At 39.8% G+C, this 25,505-nt stretch overlaps 1 protein-coding gene across 1 annotated transcript in view; it reads left to right on the plus strand.

Moving 5' to 3' along the window:
- The first annotated feature begins 616 nt into the window (after positions 1 to 616).
- Positions 617 to 25,505, plus strand: part of LBX2 (ladybird homeobox 2) — a 78,893-nt gene continuing 54,004 nt past the window's right edge. The window contains exons 1-2 of the mRNA XM_063459732.1: positions 617 to 626; positions 781 to 993. Of these exons, the coding sequence (XP_063315802.1) occupies positions 617 to 626; positions 781 to 993 (223 nt within the window). The remainder of the gene's footprint in view (positions 627 to 780; positions 994 to 25,505) is intronic.

A 25,505-nucleotide genomic window follows, 5' to 3' on the forward strand; every position in this document is an offset into this window, starting at 1 on the left:
AGTGTTCTGGCTGAAGGTGATTGGAAGTGTTCTGCCTGAGAGTGATTGGAAGTGTTCTGGCTGAAGGTGATTGGAAGTGTTCTGGCTGAAGGTAATTGGAAGTGTTCTGGCTGAGAGTAATTGGAAGTGTTCTGCCTGAGAGTAATTGGAAGTGTTCTGGCTGAGAGTAATTGGAAGTGTTCTGGCTGAAGGTGATTGGAAGTGTTCTGGCTGAGGGTGATTGGAAGTTTTCTGCCTGAGAGTAATTGGAAGTGTTCTGGCTGAAGGTGATTGGAAGTGTTCTGGCTGAAGGTAATTGGAAGCGTTCTGGCTGAGAGTAATTGGAAGTGTTCTGCCTGAGAGTAATTGGAAGTGTTCTGGCTGAGAGTAATTGGAAGTGTTCTGGCTGAAGGTGATTGGAAGTGTTCTGGCTGAGGGTGATTGGAAGTTTTCTGCCTGAGAGTAATTGGAAGTGTTCTGGCTGAAGGTGATTGGAAGTGTTCTGGCTGAGGGTGATTGGAAGTGTTCTGGCTGAAGGTAATTGGAAGCGTTCTGGCTGAAGGTAATTGGAAGTGTTCTGGCTGAGGGTGATTGGAAGTGTTCTGGCTGAGGGTGATTGGAAGGGCATTGTTTTAATATGAGGGAGAGCCCCTGAATAAGAGCTGAATGTGAGTTGTGACTCCTCCTCGGACTGTGTTGTCCCCTCCTGTCCCTTCAGCCTGGCCAGGGCTGTGTAGTCCTCACTGGTCCTCTCCCAGCACACAGCTCCCAGCCATGGCTGGCCACCCCTAGGGGTCCCAGGACGGGTAGGAGCCATGGAGGAGAGCAGCTCCAGCAAGCCTCTTACCCCATTCAGCATTCAGGACATACTCAGCAAGCCTTCTGTCAGGAGGACCCCAGCTGGGGGGGCCCAAACAGGGGGGGTCCCCCAATCCTCCCCTCTCTATGCACTGGAGGAGCTGGCCAGCAAAACCTTCCAGGGGCTGGAACTGTCCTTATTGCAGCCTGCGGGAGGTAGGTAGCTGCCCAATATCCCACACATACCGCTATTACCCCACCATTACCGCTATATACCCCACCATTACCGATATTACCCCATATAACTGACACAATCCCTGTATTACTGATATTTCTCATTATTACTGCAGTTACTAATCATTACCAATAGAACCCCATTATTCCAGCTATTACCCATTGTTACCCCTGTTACCCCATTATTACTCATAGTGCCATTACTAATATACCCTCATTACCCTTACCATCCTATTACTTCTACCCCAATACTTATACCACCCATTCCCCTTAACCACTATTACCCCTACCTCTTATTATCATACCCCCTAAACTCCCTATCACTTCATTCAGAAATATTATATTTTATAAGTAACCGATTATATGAAAATATATCATTAGATCTTATAGGTAGTATGTGTAACCGATTATATCAATTAATTATTACATGATATAGTATAATATAGCGCTAAGCTGGTATATTAACCCTTCCCTCCCTGTATATACACCTCTCACAATTAATTATTACATGATATAGTATAATATAGCGCTAAGCTGGTATATTAACCCTTCCCTCTCTGTATATACACCTCTCACAATTAATTATTACATGATATAGTATAATATAGCGCTAAGCTGGTATATTAACCCTTCCCTCTCTGTATATACACCTCTCACAATTAATTATTACATGATATAGTATAATATAGCGCTAAGCTGGTATATTAACCCTTCCCTCCCTGTATATACACCTCTCACAATTAATTATTACATGATATAGTATAATATAGCGCTAAGCTGGTATATTAACCCTTCCCTCCCTGTATATACACCTCTCACAATTAATTATTACATGATATAGTATAATATAGCGCTAAGCTGGTATATTAACCCTTCCCTCCCTGTGTATACACCTCTCACAATTAATTATTACCTGATATAGTATAATATAGCGCTAAGCTGGTATATTAACCCTTCCCTCCCTGTATATACACCTCTCACAATTAATTATTACCTGATATAGTATAATATAGCGCTAAGCTGGTATATTAACCCTTCCCTCCCTGTATATACACCTCTCACAATTAATTATTACATGATATAGTATAATATAGCGCTAAGCTGGTATATTAACCCTTCCCTCCCTGTGTATACACCTCTCACAATTATATATTACCTGATATAGTATAATATAGCGCTAAGCTGGTATATTAACCCTTCCCTCCCTGTATATACACCTCTCACAATTAATTATTACATGATATAGTATAATATAGCGCTAAGCTGGTATATTAACCCTTCCCTCTCTGTATACACACCTCTCACAATTAATTATTACATGATATAGTATAATATAGCGCTAAGCTGGTATATTAACCCTTCCCTCCCTGTATATACACCTCTCACAATTAATTATTACATGATATAGTATAATATAGCGCTAAGCTGGTATATTAACCCTTCCCTCCCTGTGTATACACCTCTCACAATTAATTATTACCTGATATAGTATAATATAGCGCTAAGCTGGTATATTAACCCTTCCCTCCCTGTATATACACCTCTCACAATGAATTATTACATGATATAGTATAATATAGCGCTAAGCTGGTATATTAACCCTTCCCTCTCTGTATATACACCTCTCACAATTAATTATTACCTGATATAGTATAATATAGCGCTAAGCTGGTATATTAACCCTCCCCTCCCTGTATATACACCTCTCACAATTAATTATTACATGATATAGTATAATATAGCGCTAAGCTGGTATATTAACCCTTCCCTCCCTGTATATACACCTCTCACAATTAATTATTACATGATATAGTATAATATAGCGCTAAGCTGGTATATTAACCCTTCCCTCCCTGTATATACACCTCTCACAATTAATTATTACATGATATAGAATAATATAGCGCTAAGCTGTTATATTAACCCTTCCCTCCCTGTATATACACCTCTCACAATTAATTATTACATGATATAGTAGAATATAGCGCTAAGCTGGTATATTAACCCTTCCCTCCCTGTATATACACCTCTCACAATTAATTATTACATGATATAGTATAATATAGCGCTAAGCTGGTATATTAACCCTTCCCTCCCTGTATATACACCTCTCACAATTAATTATTACCTGATATAGTATAATATAGCGCTAAGCTGGTATATTAACCCTTCCCTCCCTGTGTATACACCTCTCACAATTAATTCTTACATGATATAGTATAATATAGCGCTAAGCTGGTATATTAACCCTTCCCTCCCTGTATATACACCTCTCACAATTTATTATTACATGATATAGTATAATATAGCGCTAAGCTGGTATATTAACCCTTCCCTCTCTGTATATACACCTCTCACAATTAATTATTACCTGATATAGTATAATATAGCGCTAAGCTGGTATATTAACCCTTCCCTCCCTGTATATACACCTCTCACAATTTATTATTACATGATATAGTATAATATAGCGCTAAGCTGGTATATTAACCCTTCCCTCTCTGTATATACACCTCTCACAATTAATTATTACATGATATAGTATAATATAGCGCTAAACTGGTATATTAACCCTCCCCTCCCTGTATACACACCTCTCACAATTAATTATTACACGATATAGTATAATATAGCGCTAAGCTGGTATATTAACCCTTCCCTCTCTGTATACACACCTCTCACAATTAATTATTACATGATATAGTATAATATAGCGCTAAGCTGGTATATTAACCCTTCCCTCCCTGTATATACACCTCTCACAATTAATTATTACATGATATAGTATAATATAGCGCTAAGCTGGTATATTAACCCTTCCCTCCCTGTATATACACCTCTCACAATTAATTATTACATGATATAGTATAATATAGCGCTAAGCTGGTATATTAACCCTTCCCTCCCTGTATATACACCTCTCACAATTAATTATTACATGATATAGTATAATATAGCGCTAAGCTGGTATATTAACCCTTCCCTCCCTGTATATACACCTCTCACAATTAATTATTACATGATATAGTATAATATAGCGCTAAGCTGGTATATTAACCCTTCCCTCCCTGTGTATACACCTCTCACAATTAATTATTACCTGATATAGTATAATATAGCGCTAAGCTGGTATATTAACCCTTCCCTCCCTGTATATACACCTCTCACAATTAATTATTACCTGATATAGTATAATATAGCTAAGCTGGTATATTAACCCTTCCCTCCCTGTATATACACCTCTCACAATTAATTATTACATGATATAGTATAATATAGCGCTAAGCTGGTATATTAACCCTTCCCTCCCTGTATATACACCTCTCACAATTAATTATTACATGATATAGTATAATATAGCGCTAAGCTGGTATATTAACCCTTCCCTCTCTGTATATACACCTCTCACAATTAATTATTACATGATATAGTATAATATAGCGCTAAGCTGGTATATTAACCCTTCCCTCCCTGTATATACACTTGTCACAATTAATTCTTACATGATATAGTATAATATAGCGCTAAGCTGGTATATTAACCCTCCCCTCCCTGTATATACACCTCTCACAATTAATTATTACATGATATAGTATAATATAGCGCTAAGCTGGTATATTAACCCTCCCCTCCCTGTATATACACCTCTCACAATTAATTCTTACATGATATAGTATAATATAGCGCTAAACTGGTATATTAACCCTTCCCTCCCTGTATATACATCTCTCACAATTAATTATTACATGATATAGTATAATATAGCGCTAAGCTGGTATATTAACCCTTCCCTCCCTGTATATACACCTCTCACAATTAATTATTACATGATATAGTATAATATAGCGCTAAGCTGGTATATTAACCCTTCCCTCCCTGTATATACACCTCTCACAATTAATTATTACATGATATAGTATAATATAGCGCTAAGCTGGTATATTAACCCTTCCCTCCCTGTGTATACACCTCTCACAATTAATTATTACATGATATAGTATAATATAGCGCTAAGCTGGTATATTAACCCTTCCCTCCCTGTGTATACACCTCTCACAATTAATTATTACATGATATAGTATAATATAGCGCTAAGCTGGTATATTAACCCTTCCCTCCCTGTGTATACACCTCTCACAATTAATTATTACATGATATAGTATAATATAGCGCTAAGCTGGTATATTAACCCTTCCCTCCCTGTATATACACCTCTCACAATTAATTATTACATGATATAGTATAATATAGCGCTAAGCTGGTATATTAACCCTTCCCTCCCTGTGTATACACCTCTCACAATTAATTATTACATGATATAGTATAATAAAGCGCTAAGCTGGTATATTAACCCTTCCCTCCCTGTATATACACCTCTCACAATTAATTATTACCTGATATAGTATAATATAGCGCTAAGCTGGTATATTAACCCTTCCCTCCCTGTATATACACCTCTCACAATTAATTATTACATGATATAGTATAATATAGCGCTAAGCTGGTATATTAACCCTTCCCTCCCTGTATATACACCTCTCACAATTAATTATTACATGATATAGTATAATATAGCGCTAAGCTGGTATATTAACCCTTCCCTCTCTGTATATACACCTCTCACAATTAATTATTACATGATATAGTATAATATAGCGCTAAGCTGGTATATTAACCCTTCCCTCCCTGTATATACACTTGTCACAATTAATTCTTACATGATATAGTATAATATAGCGCTAAGCTGGTATATTAACCCTCCCCTCCCTGTATATACACCTCTCACAATTAATTATTACATGATATAGTATAATATAGCGCTAAGCTGGTATATTAACCCTCCCCTCCCTGTATATACACCTCTCACAATTAATTATTACATGATATAGTATAATATAGCGCTAAGCTGGTATATTAACCCTCCCCTCCCTGTATATACACCTCTCACAATTAATTCTTACATGATATAGTATAATATAGCGCTAAACTGGTATATTAACCCTTCCCTCCCTGTATATACATCTCTCACAATTAATTATTACCTGATATAGTATAATATAGCGCTAAGCTGGTATATTAACCCTTCCCTCCCTGTATATACACCTCTCACAATTAATTATTACATGATATAGTATAATATAGCGCTAAGCTGGTATATTAACCCTCCCCTCCCTGTATATACACCTCTCACAATTAATTATTACCTGATATAGTATAATATAGCGCTAAGCTGGTATATTAACCCTTCCCTCCCTGTATATACACCTCTCACAATTAATTATTACATGATATAGTATAATATAGCGCTAAGCTGGTATATTAACCCTTCCCTCCCTGTGTATACACCTCTCACAATTAATTATTACATGATATAGTATAATATAGCGCTAAGCTGGTATATTAACCCTTCCCTCCCTGTGTATACACCTCTCACAATTAATTATTACATGATATAGTATAATATAGCGCTAAGCTGGTATATTAACCCTTCCCTCCCTGTGTATACACCTCTCACAATTAATTATTACATGATATAGTATAATATAGCGCTAAGCTGGTATATTAACCCTTCCCTCCCTGTATATACACCTCTCACAATTAATTATTACATGATATAGTATAATATAGCGCTAAGCTGGTATATTAACCCTTCCCTCCCTGTGTATACACCTCTCACAATTAATTATTACATGATATAGTATAATAAAGCGCTAAGCTGGTATATTAACCCTTCCCTCCCTGTGTATACACCTCTCACAATTAATTATTACATGATATAGTATAATAAAGCGCTAAGCTGGTATATTAACCCTTCCCTCCCTGTGTATACACCTCTCACAAATAATTATTACATGATATAGTATAATAAAGCGCTAAGCTGGTATATTAACCCTTCCCTCCCTGTGTATACACCTCTCACAATTAACTATTACATGATATAGTATAATATAGCGCTAAGCTGGTATTATAAAATGTAGTGTGTTAAACAACGTATCTAATTATAATAAAACAGTGTGTTAATGTATATAAGTATTATAAAATGTAGTGTGTTAATGTATATAAGTATTATAAAATGTAGTGTGTTAAACAAGGTATCTAATTATTATAAAACAGTGTGTTAATGTATATAAGTATTATAAAATGTAGTGTGTTAATGTATATAAGTATTATAAAACAGTGTGTTAATGTATATAAGTATTATAAAATATAGTGTGTTAAACAAGGTATCTAATTATTATAAAACAGTGTGTTAATGTATATAAGTATTATAAAATGTAGTGTGTTAATGTATCTAATTATTATAAAACAGTGTGTTAATGTATATAAGTATTATAAAATGTAGTGTGTTAATGTATATAAGTATTATAAAATGTAGTGTGTTAAACAAGGTATCTAATTATAATAAAACAGTGTGTTAATGTATCTAATTATTATAAAATGTAGTGTGTTAAACAAGGTATCTAATTATAATAAAACAGTGTGTTAATGTATATAAGTATTATAAAATGTAGTGTGTTAATGTATATAAGTATTATAAAATGTAGTGTGTTAATGTATCTAATTATTATAAAACAGTGTGTTAATGTATATAAGTATTATAAAATGTAGTGTGTTAATGTATCTAATTATTATAAAACAGTGTGTTAATGTATATAAGTATTATAAAATGTAGTGTGTTAAACAAGGTATCTAATTATTATAAAATGTAGTGTGTTAATGTATATAAGTATTATAAAACAGTGTGTTAATGTATATAAGTATTATAAAATGTAGTGTGTTAAACAATGTATCTAATTATTATAAAACAGTGTGTTAATGTATCTAATTATTATAAAAACAGTGTGTTAATGTATATAAGTATTATAAAATGTAGTGTGTTAATGTATATAAGTATTATAAAACAGTGTGTTAATGTATATAAGTATTATAAAACAGTGTGTTAATGTATATAAGTATTATAAAATGTAGTGTGTTAATGTATCTATTTATTATAAAAACAGTGTGTTAATGTATATAAGTATTATAAAATGTAGTGTGTTAATGTATATAAGTATTATAAAACAGTGTGTTAATGTATATAAGTATTATAAAATGTAGTGTGTTAAACAATGTATCTAATTATTATAAAACAGTGTGTTAATGTATCTAATTATTATAAAAACAGTGTGTTAATGTATATAAGTATTATAAAATGTAGTGTGTTAATGTATATAAGTATTATAAAACAGTGTGTTAATGTATATAAGTATTATAAAACAGTGTGTTAATGTATATAAGTATTATAAAATGTAGTGTGTTAATGTATCTATTTATTATAAAAACAGTGTGTTAATGTATATAAGTATTATAAAATGTAGTGTGTTAAACAATGTATCTAATTATTATAAAACAGTGTGTTAATGTATCTAATTATTATAAAAACAGTGTGTTAATGTATATAAGTATTATAAAATGTAGTGTGTTAAACAAGGTATCTAATTATAATAAAACAGTGTGTTAATGTATATAAGTATTATAAAATGTAGTGTGTTAATGTATATAAGTATTATAAAATGTAGTGTGTTAATGTATATAAGTATTATAAAACAGTGTGTTAATGTATATAAGTATTATAAAATGTAGTGTGTTAATGTATATAAGTATTATAAAACAGTGTGTTAATGTATATAAGTATTATAAAATGTAGTGTGTTAAACAAGGTATCTAATTATAATAAAACAGTGTGTTAATGTATCTAATTATTATAAAAACAGTGTGTTAATGTATCTAATTATTATAAAATGTAGTGTGTTAATGTATCTAATTATTATAAAAACAGTGTGTTAATGTATCTAATTATTATAAAATGTAGTGTGTTAAACAAGGTATCTAATTATTATAAAACAGTGTGCTCAAGTACATCATTATTAAAGTTTATAATTATTTAAAGCATTCAGTGTGTTAAACAATATATTATAGTATACAATTATAAAACGCATAGTATGTTAAACTTTGTATTCAATAATTATTTAAAACACGATATGTTAATGTATAGAATAAATAACAGTATATATATTATTAAACATAGAGTGTGTTTAATGTATATAAATATAATAGTATAGAATTATTAAAAACACAGTATGCGATCTAATGAATCGAATACTATATGTGAGTATTATAAAAACATACAGTATATTAAATAATGTTTATTACAATGTTTTATATATTATATATAATTATTATAAAAACACAATATGTTGAAATTTTTTTAAAAATAGATAACATAGTATATGAGTATTATAAAAAGACATGAAATCATGTTCATGGTAAATATTATAGCATTCATTTATTATGAAACAAACACAGTATGTTAAATAATGTGTGAAATAAAGAATTTAGTATTTACTCATAAAACAAAAAAAAAGGATTAAAAAAAGGTATATAATACATAACAACAGTATACAAGTATTTAACACAGAATGATAAAAGTATATATTGTATAATTGTTCTCAAAGCACACAGTATGTTAAATAAAGTATTTATTAAATAATATAGCATAAAATAAATAATATAGGATATAATGAAAATGTATATAAGAATATAGCACACAAGTAAAAAACAATGGGTTTATAATGTATATAAAACAATTGATATATGACACTACAGCATATCATTATTATAAAACAAATAGTATATTAAATGTTTATAATAAATAATACTTAAGTATTATAAATACACCAATTAAATAATGTTTTTAATAAATAATATATCTCATTATTAAAAGACACACAATGTGTTAAATCATGTATATAAAACAAATATAACATAGTTATTGCAAAAACACATAGTATGATAAAAGTGAAAGTCATAAAGAATAATTATAAATCACACACATTATGTTAACAAAGAAACATAGAATGTGACGGCAGATAAGAACCATTCGGCCCATCTAGTCTGCCCAATTTTCTAAATACTTTCATTAGTCCCTGGCCTTATCTTATAGTTAGGATAGCCTTATGCCTATCCCACGCATGCTTAAACTCCTTTACTGTGTTAACCTCTACCACTTCAGCTGGAAGGCTATTCCATGCATCCACTACCCTCTCAGTAAAGTAATACTTCCTGATATTATTTTTAAACCTTTGTCCCTCTAATTTAAGACTATGTCCTCTTGTTGTGGTAGTTTTTCTTCTTTTAAATATAGTCTCCCCCTTTATTGTGTTGATTCCCTTTATGTATTTAAATGTTTCTATCATATCCCCCCTGTCTCGTCTTTCCTCCATGCTATACGTGTTAAGATCCTTTAACCTTTCCTGGTAAGTTTTATCCTGCAATCCATGAACCAGTTTAGTAGCCCTTCTCTGAACTCTCTCTAAAGTATCAATATCCTTCTGAAGATATGGTCTCCAGTACTGCGTACAATACTCCAAGTGAGGTCTCACCAGTGTTCTGTACAATGGCATGAGCACTTCCCTCTTTCTACTGCCAATACCTCTCCCTATACAAGCAAGCATTCTGTTTGGTTGTGTATAGTATATACTTAAAATGATGTATAGTGATTATAACCACATACATTTGAACTAACAAGGTGAAAAATTACAAGGGATATAGGCCTCTATTTGAGATTTTTAGCAACATTTTTCAAATGATTTATTATATTATATTAAACTTCTAACATTATTTATTTAACATATTAAAATTTTAGAAATGTCTATCAATATACAGGGAGTGCAGAATTATTAGGCAAGTTGTATTTTTGAGGATTAATTTTATTATTGAACACAGGGCCAGATTAAGAGCCAAGTGGGCCTGGTGCTGACAATTATGATGGGCCTAATTACAAAATCTTATTGACCAAAAACACTTAAACTGTCCTACCTCCTAAACGTCATGTATCTGATTGAGATGGTGCTGGAGTGGAACTCATAAGATGCAGCTATTAGAAAACACATACCCTATGTTAATCTCAAGCTTTCATCTTTCAAGTAAACCCCCTAACAGCAGTGTCCAGTAAAGTAGGAAGTCTATGGATGGGTTAAAAGGGTGGGTCACTGACATAAATCACATAACAAGAACTGCTGAAAGGGGAAAACATACACAAAAAGGGGGCATTTCTGTGTCTCCCAGTCTCTTAGTGTCTGTGTCCCCATGTCTCCCAGTGTTCCCATGTCACTAGGACACTAGGGGACATTGAGAGACATTGGGACACTGGGAGACATGGGTACACTGAGATACTACAGAACTCTGGGAGACCTAGAGACAGTGAGACTCTTGGGGACATTGGGAGACATGGGGACACTGGGTGACTTTGAGACATGAGGGTACACTGGGATATGTGGGGCACTGAGACACTGTAATACATAGGGGACACTGGAGACTTGATAAAGACCTGGGTACAGGTCAAAACATTGTGGTGTCCAATAAACCTGCTTAAATCTATCAGTGTGTGCCTGAGATTTTTTATTTTATACTAGGGGACACAGACACATGGGGGCACTGTGAGATATGGGGACACTGGGAGACTAGGGGATTTTGAGAGACTAGGGGACACTGAGGACACATACACTAAGGACACTGAGACACTGGGGATACTGAGTGTTACAAATCGCTATTTGTAACTGGCCCTTTAAATGAGAAAGTGCCCTGCTTCCCTGGATTGTGGAGAAGCATGTTTGCCAGCCTCCTGCCTCATGACTATGGCCCCTGGAAGATTGTGCCCCTGAAAATGTATTAACTTTAATTGGGTGTGTATGGCCCTTTAAGAACCGTCTGGGGACATATTGTGACTTTGCTGAACAATGCCCCTTTAAGACTATGTCCCCAGACCGGTAAAATAACTTGTTCCTGGCTTTCCCCCACTTGGTTCAGTAAATAGGGCTTACTGAACCAAGTACCACACAGGCGGACCACCCAGAAGTTAAAGTGTGCAGGCAATTTACCTCCCAGGCTGTGAGGTTACTGCCGGTCAATTGCACGTGGCGGCGGCCATCTTGGTTTCCTCGAATGCGGTCAGCGGTGTATGCTAAAGATTCTGTGGAACCAAAATCGGCTACACATTCTGCCGAACACCGCTGACCCTTACCTTCTCCCATACGGAACTTGCAGCTCCAGAGACTAAGTCCCGTTCGAAATGGGACTTAGTCGTTTTTTCGCATGAAATTGACCGGCCGCACAGCCCAAATCTATGGAACTGTTTTGGGCAGGAAATTGTGCTTGCGGTCGGTCATAAAGGACTTCCAGCTAACTTTTGATCCACTGGAGGGATTTGGCTGATTTTTGGAAGGGTTTATGTTTGATGTATGCTGAGTCTGAATATGCAACTTTGAAATTGGATGTATGGTTTTAAAGTTACAGTGTGTGTGTAAAAACTGTATTTTTATTGTATGTTATAATTGGTTTAACTGTTTATCTGAGGGGAGGGAACCTGTGGGCTGTACTACGCTGTTATTGGTTAATTTCATCCTCCCCCTGGGAGTGTCCTGTGTGTACCTTATCCTAATAAAAAGCAGGCTGGGTGTTCCAGTCCTCAGACCTCTTCTGACCCTCAATACGTAGCCGTGTCTCGTTATTGGAGGGAACTGCTATATCACACTGGGGATTGCTATGCTCTGCATATTCCCCTGAGCTCTTAATCACTTAGCTCTTTTAAGAGCTTGTTCCTGTTACGCTCTCCTGGAGGAGAGGTCTTCCCCACACGGTCCTGGAGGACAGAAGCCGATCCAGGGTGGAAGGAAGACGGCGCGGCTCCAGTTAAGCTACGGCGGTTGTGGAGCCTGCGGTGGTTGTGGTGTCGTCTGCAGTGCTTGGAGTCCTCTGAGAGCGCTAGGAGCATCCATCAACGGAGGGTACTCGGTCGGGGTACACGGAGCTCCGTTACACTGAGATACTAGGGACACTGGCTGGGAAACATGGGGACACTGGGAGTGCCCCATATCTCCCTTTCTCCATGTCTCTCAGTGTCCCCTAGTGTTTCATTGTCCCCATATCTCCCAGTGTCCCCTAGTGTTTATATCCCCATGTCTCTCAGTGTCCCTTAGAGTCTGTGTATCCATGTGTCCCAATGTCACTATGACACTAGGGGACATTGAGAGACATTGGGACACTGTGAGTCTTGGGGACACTGAGACACTGGGTCAGACATGGGGACACTGAGATACATGGGGACACTGAGAGACTAGGGCACTCTGGGAGACTAGGGACACAGACACTAGGGACACTGAGAGACACCAGGCACACTGGGAGACATGGGGACACTGAGACACCAGGAACACTGAGAGACACGGAGACACTGAGACACTAGAGAAACTGGCTGGGAGACATGGGGACGCTAGGAGACACTGGCTGGGAGACATGGGGACACTGAGAGACTAGGGGCCACTGGGAGACATGGGACCACTGTGTCTCTAGTGTCTCAGGGTCCCTATGTCTCCCAGTGTCCCAATGTCTCAGCGTCACCAAGTCTCTCACCGCCCCCATGTTTTGCAGGCTTGAAACTGCTGTCTGGACTCTCTGTGCTGCTCCCCCGCGGATCAGTGAGTAGAGAGAGGCAGGGAGGTTGATGCTGTGACTTCTTATCCCTGCCTCTCTCCACACAAACAGCGACCCCTACTGGCCAGCGCTGGTATTGCAGAATAATCTCTGTTTATACTGAGACAGACATTTGTATTGCCAGTATTACTGCAATACCGGCACCGGCTAGGCAGCCTCAAATATCTGAGAAATACCTGGCAACCATAAGAAATACTTCTGAGAAATACCTGGCAACTCTAAAAGTAGTGTGTGTGTAAAAAAAAAAAAAAAAATTTTTTTTTAAATCAATGGGCCTATTTCATGGGCCTGGGCCTGGAGCTGCAGCTCCATCAGCCCCTATGTTAATCCGGCCCTGATTGAACAACAACCATGTTCTCAATGAACCCAAAAAACTCATTAATATCAAAGCTGAATATTTTTGGAAGTAGTTTTTAGTTTGTTTTTAGTTTTAGCTATTTTAGGGGGATATCTGTGTGTGCAGGTGACTATTACTGTGCATAATTATTAGGCAACTTAACAAAAAACAAATATATACCCATTTCAATTATTTATTTTTACCAGTGAAACCAATATAACATCTCAACATTCACAAATATACATTTCTGACATTCAAAAACAAAACAAAAACAAATCAGTGACCAATATAGCCACCTTTCTTTGCAAGGACACTCAAAAGCCTGCCATCCATGGATTCTGTCAGTGTTTTGATCTGTTCACCATCAACATTGCGTGCAGCAGCAACCACAGCCTCCCAGACACTGTTCAGAGAGGTGTACTGTTTTCCCTCCTTGTAAATCTCACATTTTATGATGGACCACAGGTTCTCAATGGGGTTCAGATCAGGTGAACAAGGAGGCCATGTCATTAGATTTTCTTCTTTTATACCCTTTCTTGCCAGCCACGCTGTGGAGTACTTGGACGCGTGTGATGGAGCATTGTCCTGCATGAAAATCATGTTTTTCTTGAAGGATGCAGACTTCTTCCTGTACCACTGCTTGAAGAAGGTGTCTTCCAGAAACTGGCAGTAGGACTGGGAGTTGAGCTTGACTCCATCCTCAACCCAAAAAGGCCCCACAAGCTCATCTTTGATGATACCAGCCCAAACCAGTACTCCACCTCCACCTTGATGGCGTCTGAGTCAGACTGGAGCTCTCTGCCCTTTACCAATCCATCCATCTGGCCCATCAAGACTCACTCTCATTTCATCAGTCCATAAAACCTTAGAAAAATCAGTCTTGAGATATTTCTTGGCCCAGTCTTGACGTTTCAGCTTGTGTGTCTTGTTCAGTGGTGGTCGTCTTTCAGCCTTTCTTACCTTGGCCATGTCTCTGAGTATTGCACACCTTGTGCTTTTGGGCACTCCAGTGATGTTGCAGCTCTGAAATATGGCCAAACTGGTGGCAAGTGGCATCTTGGCAGCTGCACGCTTGACTTTTCTCAGTTCATGGGCAGTTATTTTGCGCCTTGGTTTTTCCACACGCTTCTTGCGACCCTGTTGACTATTTTGAATGAAACGCTTGATTGTTCGATGATCACGCTTCAAAAGCTTTGCAATTTTAAGAGTGCTGCATCCCTCTGCAAGATATCTCACTATTTTTGACTTTTCTGAGCCTGTCAAGTCCTTCTTTTGACCCATTTTGCCAAAGGAAAGGAAGTTGCCTAATAATTATGCACACCTGATATAGGGTGTTGATGTCATTAGACCACACCCCTTCTCATTACAGAGATGCACATCACATAATATGCTTAATTGGTAGTAGGCTTTCGAGCCTATACAGCTTGGAGTAAGACAACATGCATAAAGAGGATGATGTGGTCAAAATACTAATTTGCCTAATAATTCTGCACTCCCTGTAGAGGCAGGTAATACATCATACTGGTATTAACTACACTTTAATGTTGCCTTTTTTCTAAACTTTAATTCTTACTCCAAAACTACTTCCTGTTGTGTATTCAGACATTGCTTTCATACCAAATGCTACCTTATAGCAATCTGTATACCCAGTAGTGATGTACCGAACTGTTCGCTGGTGAATAGTTCCTGGCGAACATAGCGTGTTCGCGTTCGCCACGGCGGGTGAACACATGCGCGGTTCGATCCGCCCCCTATTCGTCATCATTGAGTAAACTTTGACCCTGTGCCTCACGGTCAGCAGACACATTCCAGCAAATTAGCAGCAGACCCTCCCTTCCACTCCCTCCCACCTCCCTCCCAGCATCCATTTTCGATTCATTCTGAAGCTGCATGCTTACGGAGAGGAGGGAAAGGGTAGCTGCTGCTGATTAGATAGGGAAATTGATAGCTAGGCTAGGGTATTCAGTTTCCACTACAATCCTGAAGGACTCATCTGATCTCTGCTGTAAGGAGAGCACCCCAAAAAGCCATTTTTAGGGCTAGAACATCAGTCTGCTTTTTTTTTTTTTCTGTGTAATGTAATTGCAGTTGCCTGCCTGGCTGCCAGCTTCTGTGTCAGGCTCAGTGGATGCTGTGGCCATTTGCCCAGTCAGTGCCACCACTCATATCTGTTGTCACAATAGCTTAAGCTTTACATTTAAAAAAAAAAAAATGTTTTCACTGTAATAGATTGAAGAGCAGTTAGTTGTCTGCAAGCGTCTGGGTGTCAGGCCTCCTTCAGCGTGTGCTCTGCAGACCCCTGCATGTGTAATTTGACAGTTGCCACTCATATCTGGTGTCTCTATAGCGTGCTTTTACAAAGAAAAAAGGGTTTCCAGTGTAAGCTAATAGCAGTCAGTGTCCTTAAAGCGTGTGTCAGGCCTTCAGCATGTGCTCTGCCAACCTCAGCAAGTGTAATTTGCCACTCATATCTGGTGTCTCTATAGCGTGCATTTAAAACCAAAAAACTTTTTTCACTGTAATAGATTGAAGAGCAGTTACTTGTCTTCAAGCGGGTGTGTCAGGCCTACAGCCTGTGCTCTGCAGACCTGTGCCAGTGCACATTTCCACTCATATCTGGTGTCTCTATAGCGTGCTTTTACGAAGAAAAAAAGGTTTCCAGTGTAAGCTAATAGCAGTCAGTGTCCTTAAAGCGTGTGTCAGGCCTACAGCCTGAGCTCTGCAGACCTGTGCCAGTGCACATTGCCACTCATATCTGGTGTCTCTATAGCGTGCATTTAAAACCAAAAAACTTTTTTCACTGTTATAGATTGAATAGCAGTTACTTGTCTTCAAGCGGGTGTGTCAGGCCTACAGTGTGTGCTCTGCAGTACTGTGCCAGTGCACATTGCCACTCATATCTGGTGTCTCTATAGCGTGATTTTACAAAGAAAAAAAGGTTTCCAGTGCAAGCTAATAGCAGTCAGTGTCCTTAAAGCGGGTTTTTATTAGGCCTACAGCATGTGCTCTGCAGAACTGTGCCAGTGCACATTGCCACTCATATCTGGTGTCACAATAGCGTGCATTTAAAACCAAAAAACTGTTTTCACTGTTATAGATTGACTGTTATATATCTGGTGTCTCTATAGCGTGCTTTTACAAAGAAAAAAAGGTTTCCAGTGTAAGCTAATAGCAGTCAGTGTCTTTAAAGCATGTGTCAGGCCTTCAGCGTGTGCTCTGCCAACCTCAGCAAGTGTAATTTGCCACTCATATCTGGTGTCTCTATAGCGTGCATTTAAAACAAAAAAACGTTTTTCACTGTAATAGATTGAAGAGCAGTTACTTGTCTTAAAGCGGGTGTGTCAGGCCTACAGCCTGTGCTCTGCAGACCTGTGCCAGTGCACATTGCCACTCATATCTGGTGTCTCTATAGCGTGCATTTAAAACCAAAAAACTTTTTTCACTGTTATAGTTTGAATAGCAGTTACTTGTCTTCAAGCGGGTGTGTCAGGCCTACAGTGTGTGCTCTGCAGAACTGTGCCAGTGCACATTGCCACTCATATCTGGTGTCACAATAGCGTGCATTTAAAACCAAAAAACTGTTTTCACTGTTATAGATTGACTGTTATATATCTGGTGTCTCTATAGCGTGCTTTTACAAAGAAAAAAAGGTTTCCAGTGCAAGCTAATAGCAGTCAGTGTCCTTAAAGCGGGTTTTTATTAGGCCTACAGCATGTGCTCTGCAGAACTGTGCCAGTGCACATTGCCACTCATATCTGGTGTCACAATAGCGTGCATTTAAAACCAAAAAACTGTTTTCACTTTTATAGATTGACTGTTATATATCTGGTGTCTCTATAGCGTGCTTTTACAAAGAAAAAAAGGTTTTCACTGTCAGCTAATAGCAGTCAGTGTCCTTAAAGCGGGTGTGTCAGGCCTACAGCCTGTGCTCTGCAGACCTGTGCCAGTGCACATTGCCACTCATATCTGGTGTCTCTATAGCGTGCATTTAAAACCAAAAAACTTTTTTCACTGTTATAGTTTGAATAGCAGTTACTTGTCTTCAAGCGGGTGTGTCAGGCCTACAGTGTGTGCTCTGCAGAACTGTGCTAGTGCACATTGCCACTCATATCTGGTGTCTCTATAGCGTGCTTTTACAAAGAAAAAAAGGTTTCCAGTGTAAGCTAATATCAGTCAGTGTCCTTAAAGCAGGTTTTTATTAGGTCTACAGCGTGTGCTCTGCAGAACTGTGCCAGTGCACATTGCCACTCATATCTGGTGTCACAATAGCGTGCATTTAAAAGCAAAAAACTTTTTTCACTGTTATAGATTGAATAGCAGTTACTTGTCTTCAAGCGGGTGTGTCAGGCCTACAGCCTGTGCTCTGCAGACCTGTGCAAGTGCACATTGCCACTCATATCTGGTCTCACAGTAGCTTACACGCATAGTACCACTAATCCCCCAAAAAATGACAGGCAGAGGCAGGCCACCCCGCAGGGGCCATCGTGGTCGTGGTGCTGTGATTCCCTTTGGCCCTAGAATAATGCCCAGTTTTCAGAGGCCACGTACCCTGAACTTGAAAAGTTCTGAGGACATAGTTGACTGGCACCATCCTCCTCCAGCTTAGCTTCAGGCACCTATCAAGATACGGGTAAAAATGGATCTACGATACAATAATAACAGGACAGGACGCTTTAAAGACGTGTTGTTGATGGAGGACATGCGGACCTTTTAAAGTCCTACGCATCGCCACAGCCCTTCGGGATCCACCCTCAGAGAACGACTCGACCGACAGGTAGCAGACTACCTTGCCTTAACTGCAGATATCGACACTCTGAGGAGCGATGAACCCCTTGACTACTGGGTGTGCAGGCTTGACCTGTGGCCTGTGCTATCCCAATTTGCGATAGAACTTCTGGCCTGCCCCGCTTCAAGTGTCCTGTCAGAAAGGTCCTTCAGTGCAGCAGGAGGTATTGTCACTGAGAAGAGAAGTCGCCTAGGTCAAAAAAGTCTAGATTACCTCACCTTTATTATGATGAATGAGGGATGGATCCCGAAGGGACTGACACTGGGCGATACATTCGATTAAAAAAGGCCTGATGAGATGAGCTGCCTTGGGCTAAAAATGGTCCACACGCTGCTGTATTTTAGCTCTGAATGCCGGTTGACTTGCGTGACTTATCCGCCACCAACTAGGGTTCAAGCCGCCATGTTTTAGGGCACTTTCTGTCTGGGAAAAAAACATCAATTTTTCTGGCCGCTGCTACAGTAGCGGCTGCAACAATACCAAGTTTTTCAGGCATGTGTACATGCCTAATTTTTAGACCCTCTGGTGCTGCACTGTGGCTTCAAAAACCAAACCAAAAAAAAGCACATAGTGACCCTATTTAGGGGGAACAGTCCCTATTCTGCTCTGTGTCAGTGTGTATCATGGTCTCTGAGGACGAATACTAAACACACCACTCCTATTTGGTGGCACATTAGATTTCCCGCGCAGTGCCCCAAATTTGAAGTAAGAGGACCGACCAAGCATCTTCTTCCATCTCCCTGCTACAGAAATCGCTGCCATATCCATACAAATTGTGCATAATATCCAGGATAGTTTTCTAGGGACAAATGTTGTCGCCTGGTGAACGAGGTGACCTTGCTCGGGTCCCAGGTGTGCGGTATCTAAAATCGCTGCCATATACATGTCCACTGTTAGGAGACGCAACAGGTATTAAACTGATAAGAATAGTACACCACTCCTATCAGTAGGTCCCCCCCATTATGCCCTCCACCCACCGCGCAGGGGTGGGGGCCGGGGGGAGGACAGTAGGTCCCCCCCATTGTGATTTATGTCCCCCACCCACCGCGCAGGGGTGGGGGCCGGGGGGGGGAGGACAGTAGGTCCCCCCCCCCCAGTGTGTATCAGGGTCCCTGAGGACAGGTGTCAATCCATATCTGCCAAGTGACCCTATGTAGGGGGAACAGTCCCTATTCTGCTCTGTGTCAGTGTGTTTCAGGGATCCTTAGGATAGGTGTCAATCCATATCTGCCAAGTGACCCTATGTAGGGGGAACAGTCTCTATTCTGCTCTGTTTCAGTGTGTATCAGGGGCTTTGAGCACAGGTGTCAATACATACCTGCCAAGTGACCCTATGTAGGGGGAACAGTCTCTATTCTGCTCTGTGTCAGTGTTTTTCAGGGATCCTTAGGATAGGTGTCAATCCATACATGCCAAGTGACCCTATGTAGGGGGAACAGTCTCTATTCTGCTCTGTGTCAGTGTGTATCAGGGGCTTTGAGGACAGGTGTCAATCCATACCTGCCAAGTGACCCTATGTAAGGGGAACAGTCCCTATTCTGCTCTGTGTCCGTGTGCATCAGGGGCTCTGAGGACAGGTGTCAATCCATATGTCAAGGTGCCAATATGTCATATGTCAGGTGTCAATCCATATTCATTGCGATTTAGGAATGTTAGGTGATTTCTGCCCTTTATGGATTAAAACCAGACTCTGCATCAACTGTGTAATTTTCCATGGGAGTTTTGCCATGGATCCCCCTCCGTCATGCCACAGTCAAGGTGTTAGTCCCCTTGAAACTACTTTTCCATCACTTTTGTGGCCAGAAAGAGTCCCTGTGGGTTTTAAAATTCGCCTGGCCATTGAAGTCAATGGCGGTTCGCCCGGTTCGCGAACGTTTGCAGAAGTTCCCGTTCGCCGTTCGCGAACCGAAAATTTCGGGTTCGCGACATCACTAGATATGAGTAGCAAAGTACACTGGCAGAGGTTGGCAGAGTACACGCTGTAGGCCCGACACCCGCTTGAAGACAACTAACTGCTATTCAATCTATAACAGTGGAAATTTTTTTTGGGTTTTAAATGCATGCTATAGAGACACCAGATACGAGTGGCAAAGTGCACTTGCATTGGTTGGCAGAGTACACGCTGAAGGCCTGACACCCGCTTTAAGGACACTGACTGCTATTAGCTTACAGTGAAAACCTTTTTTCTTTTTAAAGGCACGCTATAGTGACACCAGATATGAGTGGCAAAGTGCACTTGCAGAGGTTGGCAGAGTACACGCTGAAGGCCTGACACCCGCTTTAAGGACACTGACTGCTATTAGCTTACAGTGAAAACCTTTTTTTCTTTGTAAAAGCACGCTATAGAGACACCAGATATGAGTGGCAATGTGCACTGGCACAGGTCTGCAGAGCACAGGCTGTAGGCCTGACACACCCACTTGAAGACAAGTAACTGCTATTCAATCTATAACAGTGAAAAAGTTTTTTGGTTTTAAATGCACGCTATTGTGACACCAGATATGAGTGGCAATGTGCACTGGCACAGGTCTGCAGAGCACAGGCTGTAGGCCTGACACACGCTTTAAGGACACTGACTACTATTAGCTTACACTGGAAACCTTTTTTTCTTTGTAAAAGCACGCTATAGAGACACCAGATTTGAGTGGCAATGTGCACTGCACAGGTCTGCAGAGCACAGGCTGTAGGCCTGACACACCCGCTTGAAGACAAGTAACTGCTCTTCAATCTATTACAGTGAAAAAAGTTTTTTGGTTTTAAATGCACGCTATAGAGACACCAGATATGAGTGGCAAACTACACTTGCTGAGGTTGGCAGAGCACACGCTGAAGGCCTGACACACGCTTTAAGGACACTGACTGCTATTAGCTTACACTGGAAACCTTTTTTTCTTTGTAAAAGCACGCTATAGAGACACCAGATATGAGTGGCAACTGTCAAATTACACAGGCAGGGGTCTGCAGAGCACACGCTGAAGGAGGCCTGACACCCAGACGCTTGCAGACAACTAACTGCTCTTCAATCTATTACAGTGAAATTTTTTTTTTTTTTTAAATGTAAAGCTTAAGCTATTGTGACAACAGATATGAGTGGTGGCACTGACTGGGCAAATGGCCACAGCATCCACTGAGCCTGACACAGAAGCTGGCAGCCAGGCAGGCAACTGCAATTACATTACACAGAAAAAAAAAAAAAAGCAGACTGATGTTCTAGCCCTAAAAAGGGCTTTTTGGGGTGCTGTTCTTACAGCAGAGATCAGATGAGTCCTTCAGGATTGTAGTGGACACTGAATACCCTAGCCTAGCTATCCATTTCCCTATCTAATCAGCAGCAGCTAAACTTTCCCTCCTCTCACTAAGCATGCAGCTTCAGAATGAATCGAAAATGGATGCTGGGAGGGAGGTTGGAGGGTGTGGAAGGGAGGGAGTGCTGCTTATTGGCTGGAATGTGTCTGCTGACCGAGAGGCACAGGGTCAAAGTTTGCCCAATGATGACGAATAGGGGGCGGATCGAACCGCGCATGTGTTCACCCGCCGTGGCGAACGCGAACACGCTATGTTCGCCAGGAACTATTCACCAGCGAACAGTTCGGTACATCACTACTGGGTATACAGATTGCTATAAGGTAGCATTTGGTATGAAAGCAATGTCTGAATACACAACAGGAAGTAGTTTTGGAGTAAGAATTAAAGTTTAGAAAAAAGGCAACATTAAAGTGTAGTTATGATGTATTACCTGCCTCTACAGGGAGTGCAGAATTATTAGGCAAATTAGTATTTTGACCACATCATCCTCTTTATGCATGTTGTCTTACTCCAAGCTGTATAGGCTCGAAAGCCTACTACCAATTAAGCATATTAGGTGATGTGCATCTCTGTAATGAGAAGGGGTGTGGTCTAATGACATCAACACCCTATATCAGGTGTGCATAATTATTAGGCAACTTCCTTTCCTTTGGCAAAATGGGTCAAAAGAAGGACTTGACAGGCTCAGAAAAAGTCAAAAATAGTGAGATATCTTGCAGAGGGATGCAGCACTCTTAAAATTGCAAAGCTTCTGAAGCGTGATCATCGAACAATCAAGCGTTTCATTCTGATACCGGAGAAACTGACGGAAGCAAAGCACAGAGAGATGGACACAGGTTTCTTCAGGAAGGAAGAGATTCTTTATTGGATCACCGATCGGGACTCAGAGGGACTAGCGTCACCAAAATACCACAAGTTCTGAGCCCCGGACAATAGTGCAGGCTCCTTATATAGGCACATAACTCCTCCCATATTAAGCTCCACCCGCACATTCTCTTGACCAATCAATACAAATAAGAATTAACTTCCTGCTTGACCGCATGGCTTGTCCAGCACAATGGAGGAGGGGAATACCATATCCTGTATTCTTGCACATGCTCCGTACACTACTGATCGTATCTTGCCTCGTGCAACCAACTGATCGATACGTCAGCATTTGCACGTACACATGCCACGTGGTAATCTCGGCCTACTAAATTTATTTTTACCGAGATTCCACCACATTCCCCCCTTTGATGCCTCTTGATATTTCACAATTACTTGAGGCATCACTTAACCTTGGTTTGCATACACCGCAAGTTACCTTGAACCAGACCAGACTTATCTTATGATGTGAATCTTCAACACTCATCTTCCTGCATTGGTTCTCCCTGATCTAGAGCCTTATACTTATAAATTGCCATTATCTGTGCAGCAGCCTTCCTTTCTGCTATATTTTCTATCAGGCTTTGCACAGACCTAACTACTAAGGGTATAAGACACGGCAGGAGTAGACACAACATTAAAATCAGTAGGACTCCAACTACCACTGCCTTAAGCCCTCCAAACCACTCATACCAGCTACCAAACCAACTACTTGGATTATACCCTTTCCATACCTGAGTAGGCACATGCGCTAGTTTAACCATATGGCTAGTAAGCTCAGCTATTGCTTGCCCTTCGTCATCTATTTGAAGACAGCAATTGCTCAGGTTAAACTTCCCACATACACCTCCCTCTACTGCCAAAAGGTAGTCCAAGGCTAATCTATTTTGGTAAACTGCCGTCCTCATCCTGGTATTATGCTTCGCTAGAAGATTGAGCGCTTGTGATGTTTCGTTAGTAATAATCTCAACCACCGCCTGTAATCTTATAATACGGTTGAGCATATAAATAGGGGTTCTATAACCAAAGTGTAACGGATCGCCTGGCACCCCGACTGGGTACCTCCGTTAATGGATGCTCCTAGCGCTTCCTGAGGCCTCCAAGCACTCTAGCCGACACCACAATCACCGAACCGATTCAGCATATGAATCTTCTCAAGCCTCTGAATGCTGTAGACAGTTGAATAGGAACCATACGAATAGGCTTGTACTCCTAGCAGTCAACTGGAACAGCATACAATAAATCCTTCCCCCAATAATGAGACGACACATCACTTTGAGGGTAAAACAGGAACTCTGGACTGGCTCATCCAGCCTGGCTTTTATTTCCAACTCACACATACAGGCCACACCCAGGGGGAGGCATAAAAGAACCAATGACATAGATGTTACCTCCCACACATCCCCTCCCCTTAGTGTGACACATAATCCCATTATGCATACAGTGTAAAATATACTTTTACACAACTTTCATAACTTTAAAACCATACATCACATTCACATAAAAATACATATCCACAATCAATCCATTCAGGGGAACAACATATTAAAAAATGGCATGAATCCGACCAGGGGTTCAAAAGTTACTAAAAGTATCTTTTGTTCCTTTCTGGCTGGCAGAAAAACATCCCCACAATGCACCCTGGTTTCCTCCCTTCTGCCCTGGAGTTAATTGGAGAAGTAATCCAATTACCCAGGACTAAAGGCAGACTCCATTAACCACATGGTTGCAAAACAACATAAAACACTTTAAAATACATAAAGTCACATTTACACATAACACACAGACATTTCACCTATCCCCAGATAGCTGGGATCTGCACGCACAAAACTACCGAATAGCGCGCAGATCCTACTCACACAGTACAATTGCCATGGAGCTAAAGTCTTTCCCATAGTCTTTCATTATATGAATAGGCTCCATGGTATGGCTATCTGGGGTATCACATTCCCATAAAGTCTGGTCCATAGTCCAAAGGCAAGAGGCGGGCAATCAGCCCCCTCCAAGGACACGTGGCGAGGTCGGTTTCGCCACACAAAGGTACCATCTTCTGCCCACGTGGCTGGCCCATAATAATCTATAATACGCTGGGGAGGCCATTCATCATCTTCCCAGGCGCCTATCTCTATGGGTCCCCTTTTCTTCCTATGATTCACATCATACACTTTAACACCTAAAGTCTCACCTGTTTCAATCGGTAACAAGAAGAAGGATGGTTTGAGCATACCCAACACACATGCCCCTTCCCAGTCCTGTGGCAACTCCGAATAGGCTTTCTTACCACAGATCCAGTACAAATTTGCTGGGGCTCTCCAGGTAGATGTGATGGATAAATCAAACCACACATCCTTTAAATTGGCGTATCTAGCAAACGGGTTAGATGGTTCTGAGACATTTGAAGCCGACCACCAAGTTGTATTCTTTGTATCATCATCATAAGCTTTTTGCCCTAGACAAGTTAATTCTCCTACAGAAGTGTTATACATTATTCCTTTCCTTGCTATGCAAACATAACCTATGATGGAGGTCTTTAATCTCCACTCAGATTTACCTCTAACACTCATATGATAATCGGCTTGTGTAGATATTAGTTGGTCAACTGCCTCAGAACCGGACATTACCTCCTTTGCTTCCCAAGGCCATTGGTCTCCCATGTTAGTACCTCCACACACA

Source organism: Pelobates fuscus, chromosome 6, assembly GCF_036172605.1.
Source record: "Pelobates fuscus isolate aPelFus1 chromosome 6, aPelFus1.pri, whole genome shotgun sequence".
Taxonomy (NCBI): Eukaryota; Metazoa; Chordata; class Amphibia; order Anura; family Pelobatidae; genus Pelobates; species Pelobates fuscus.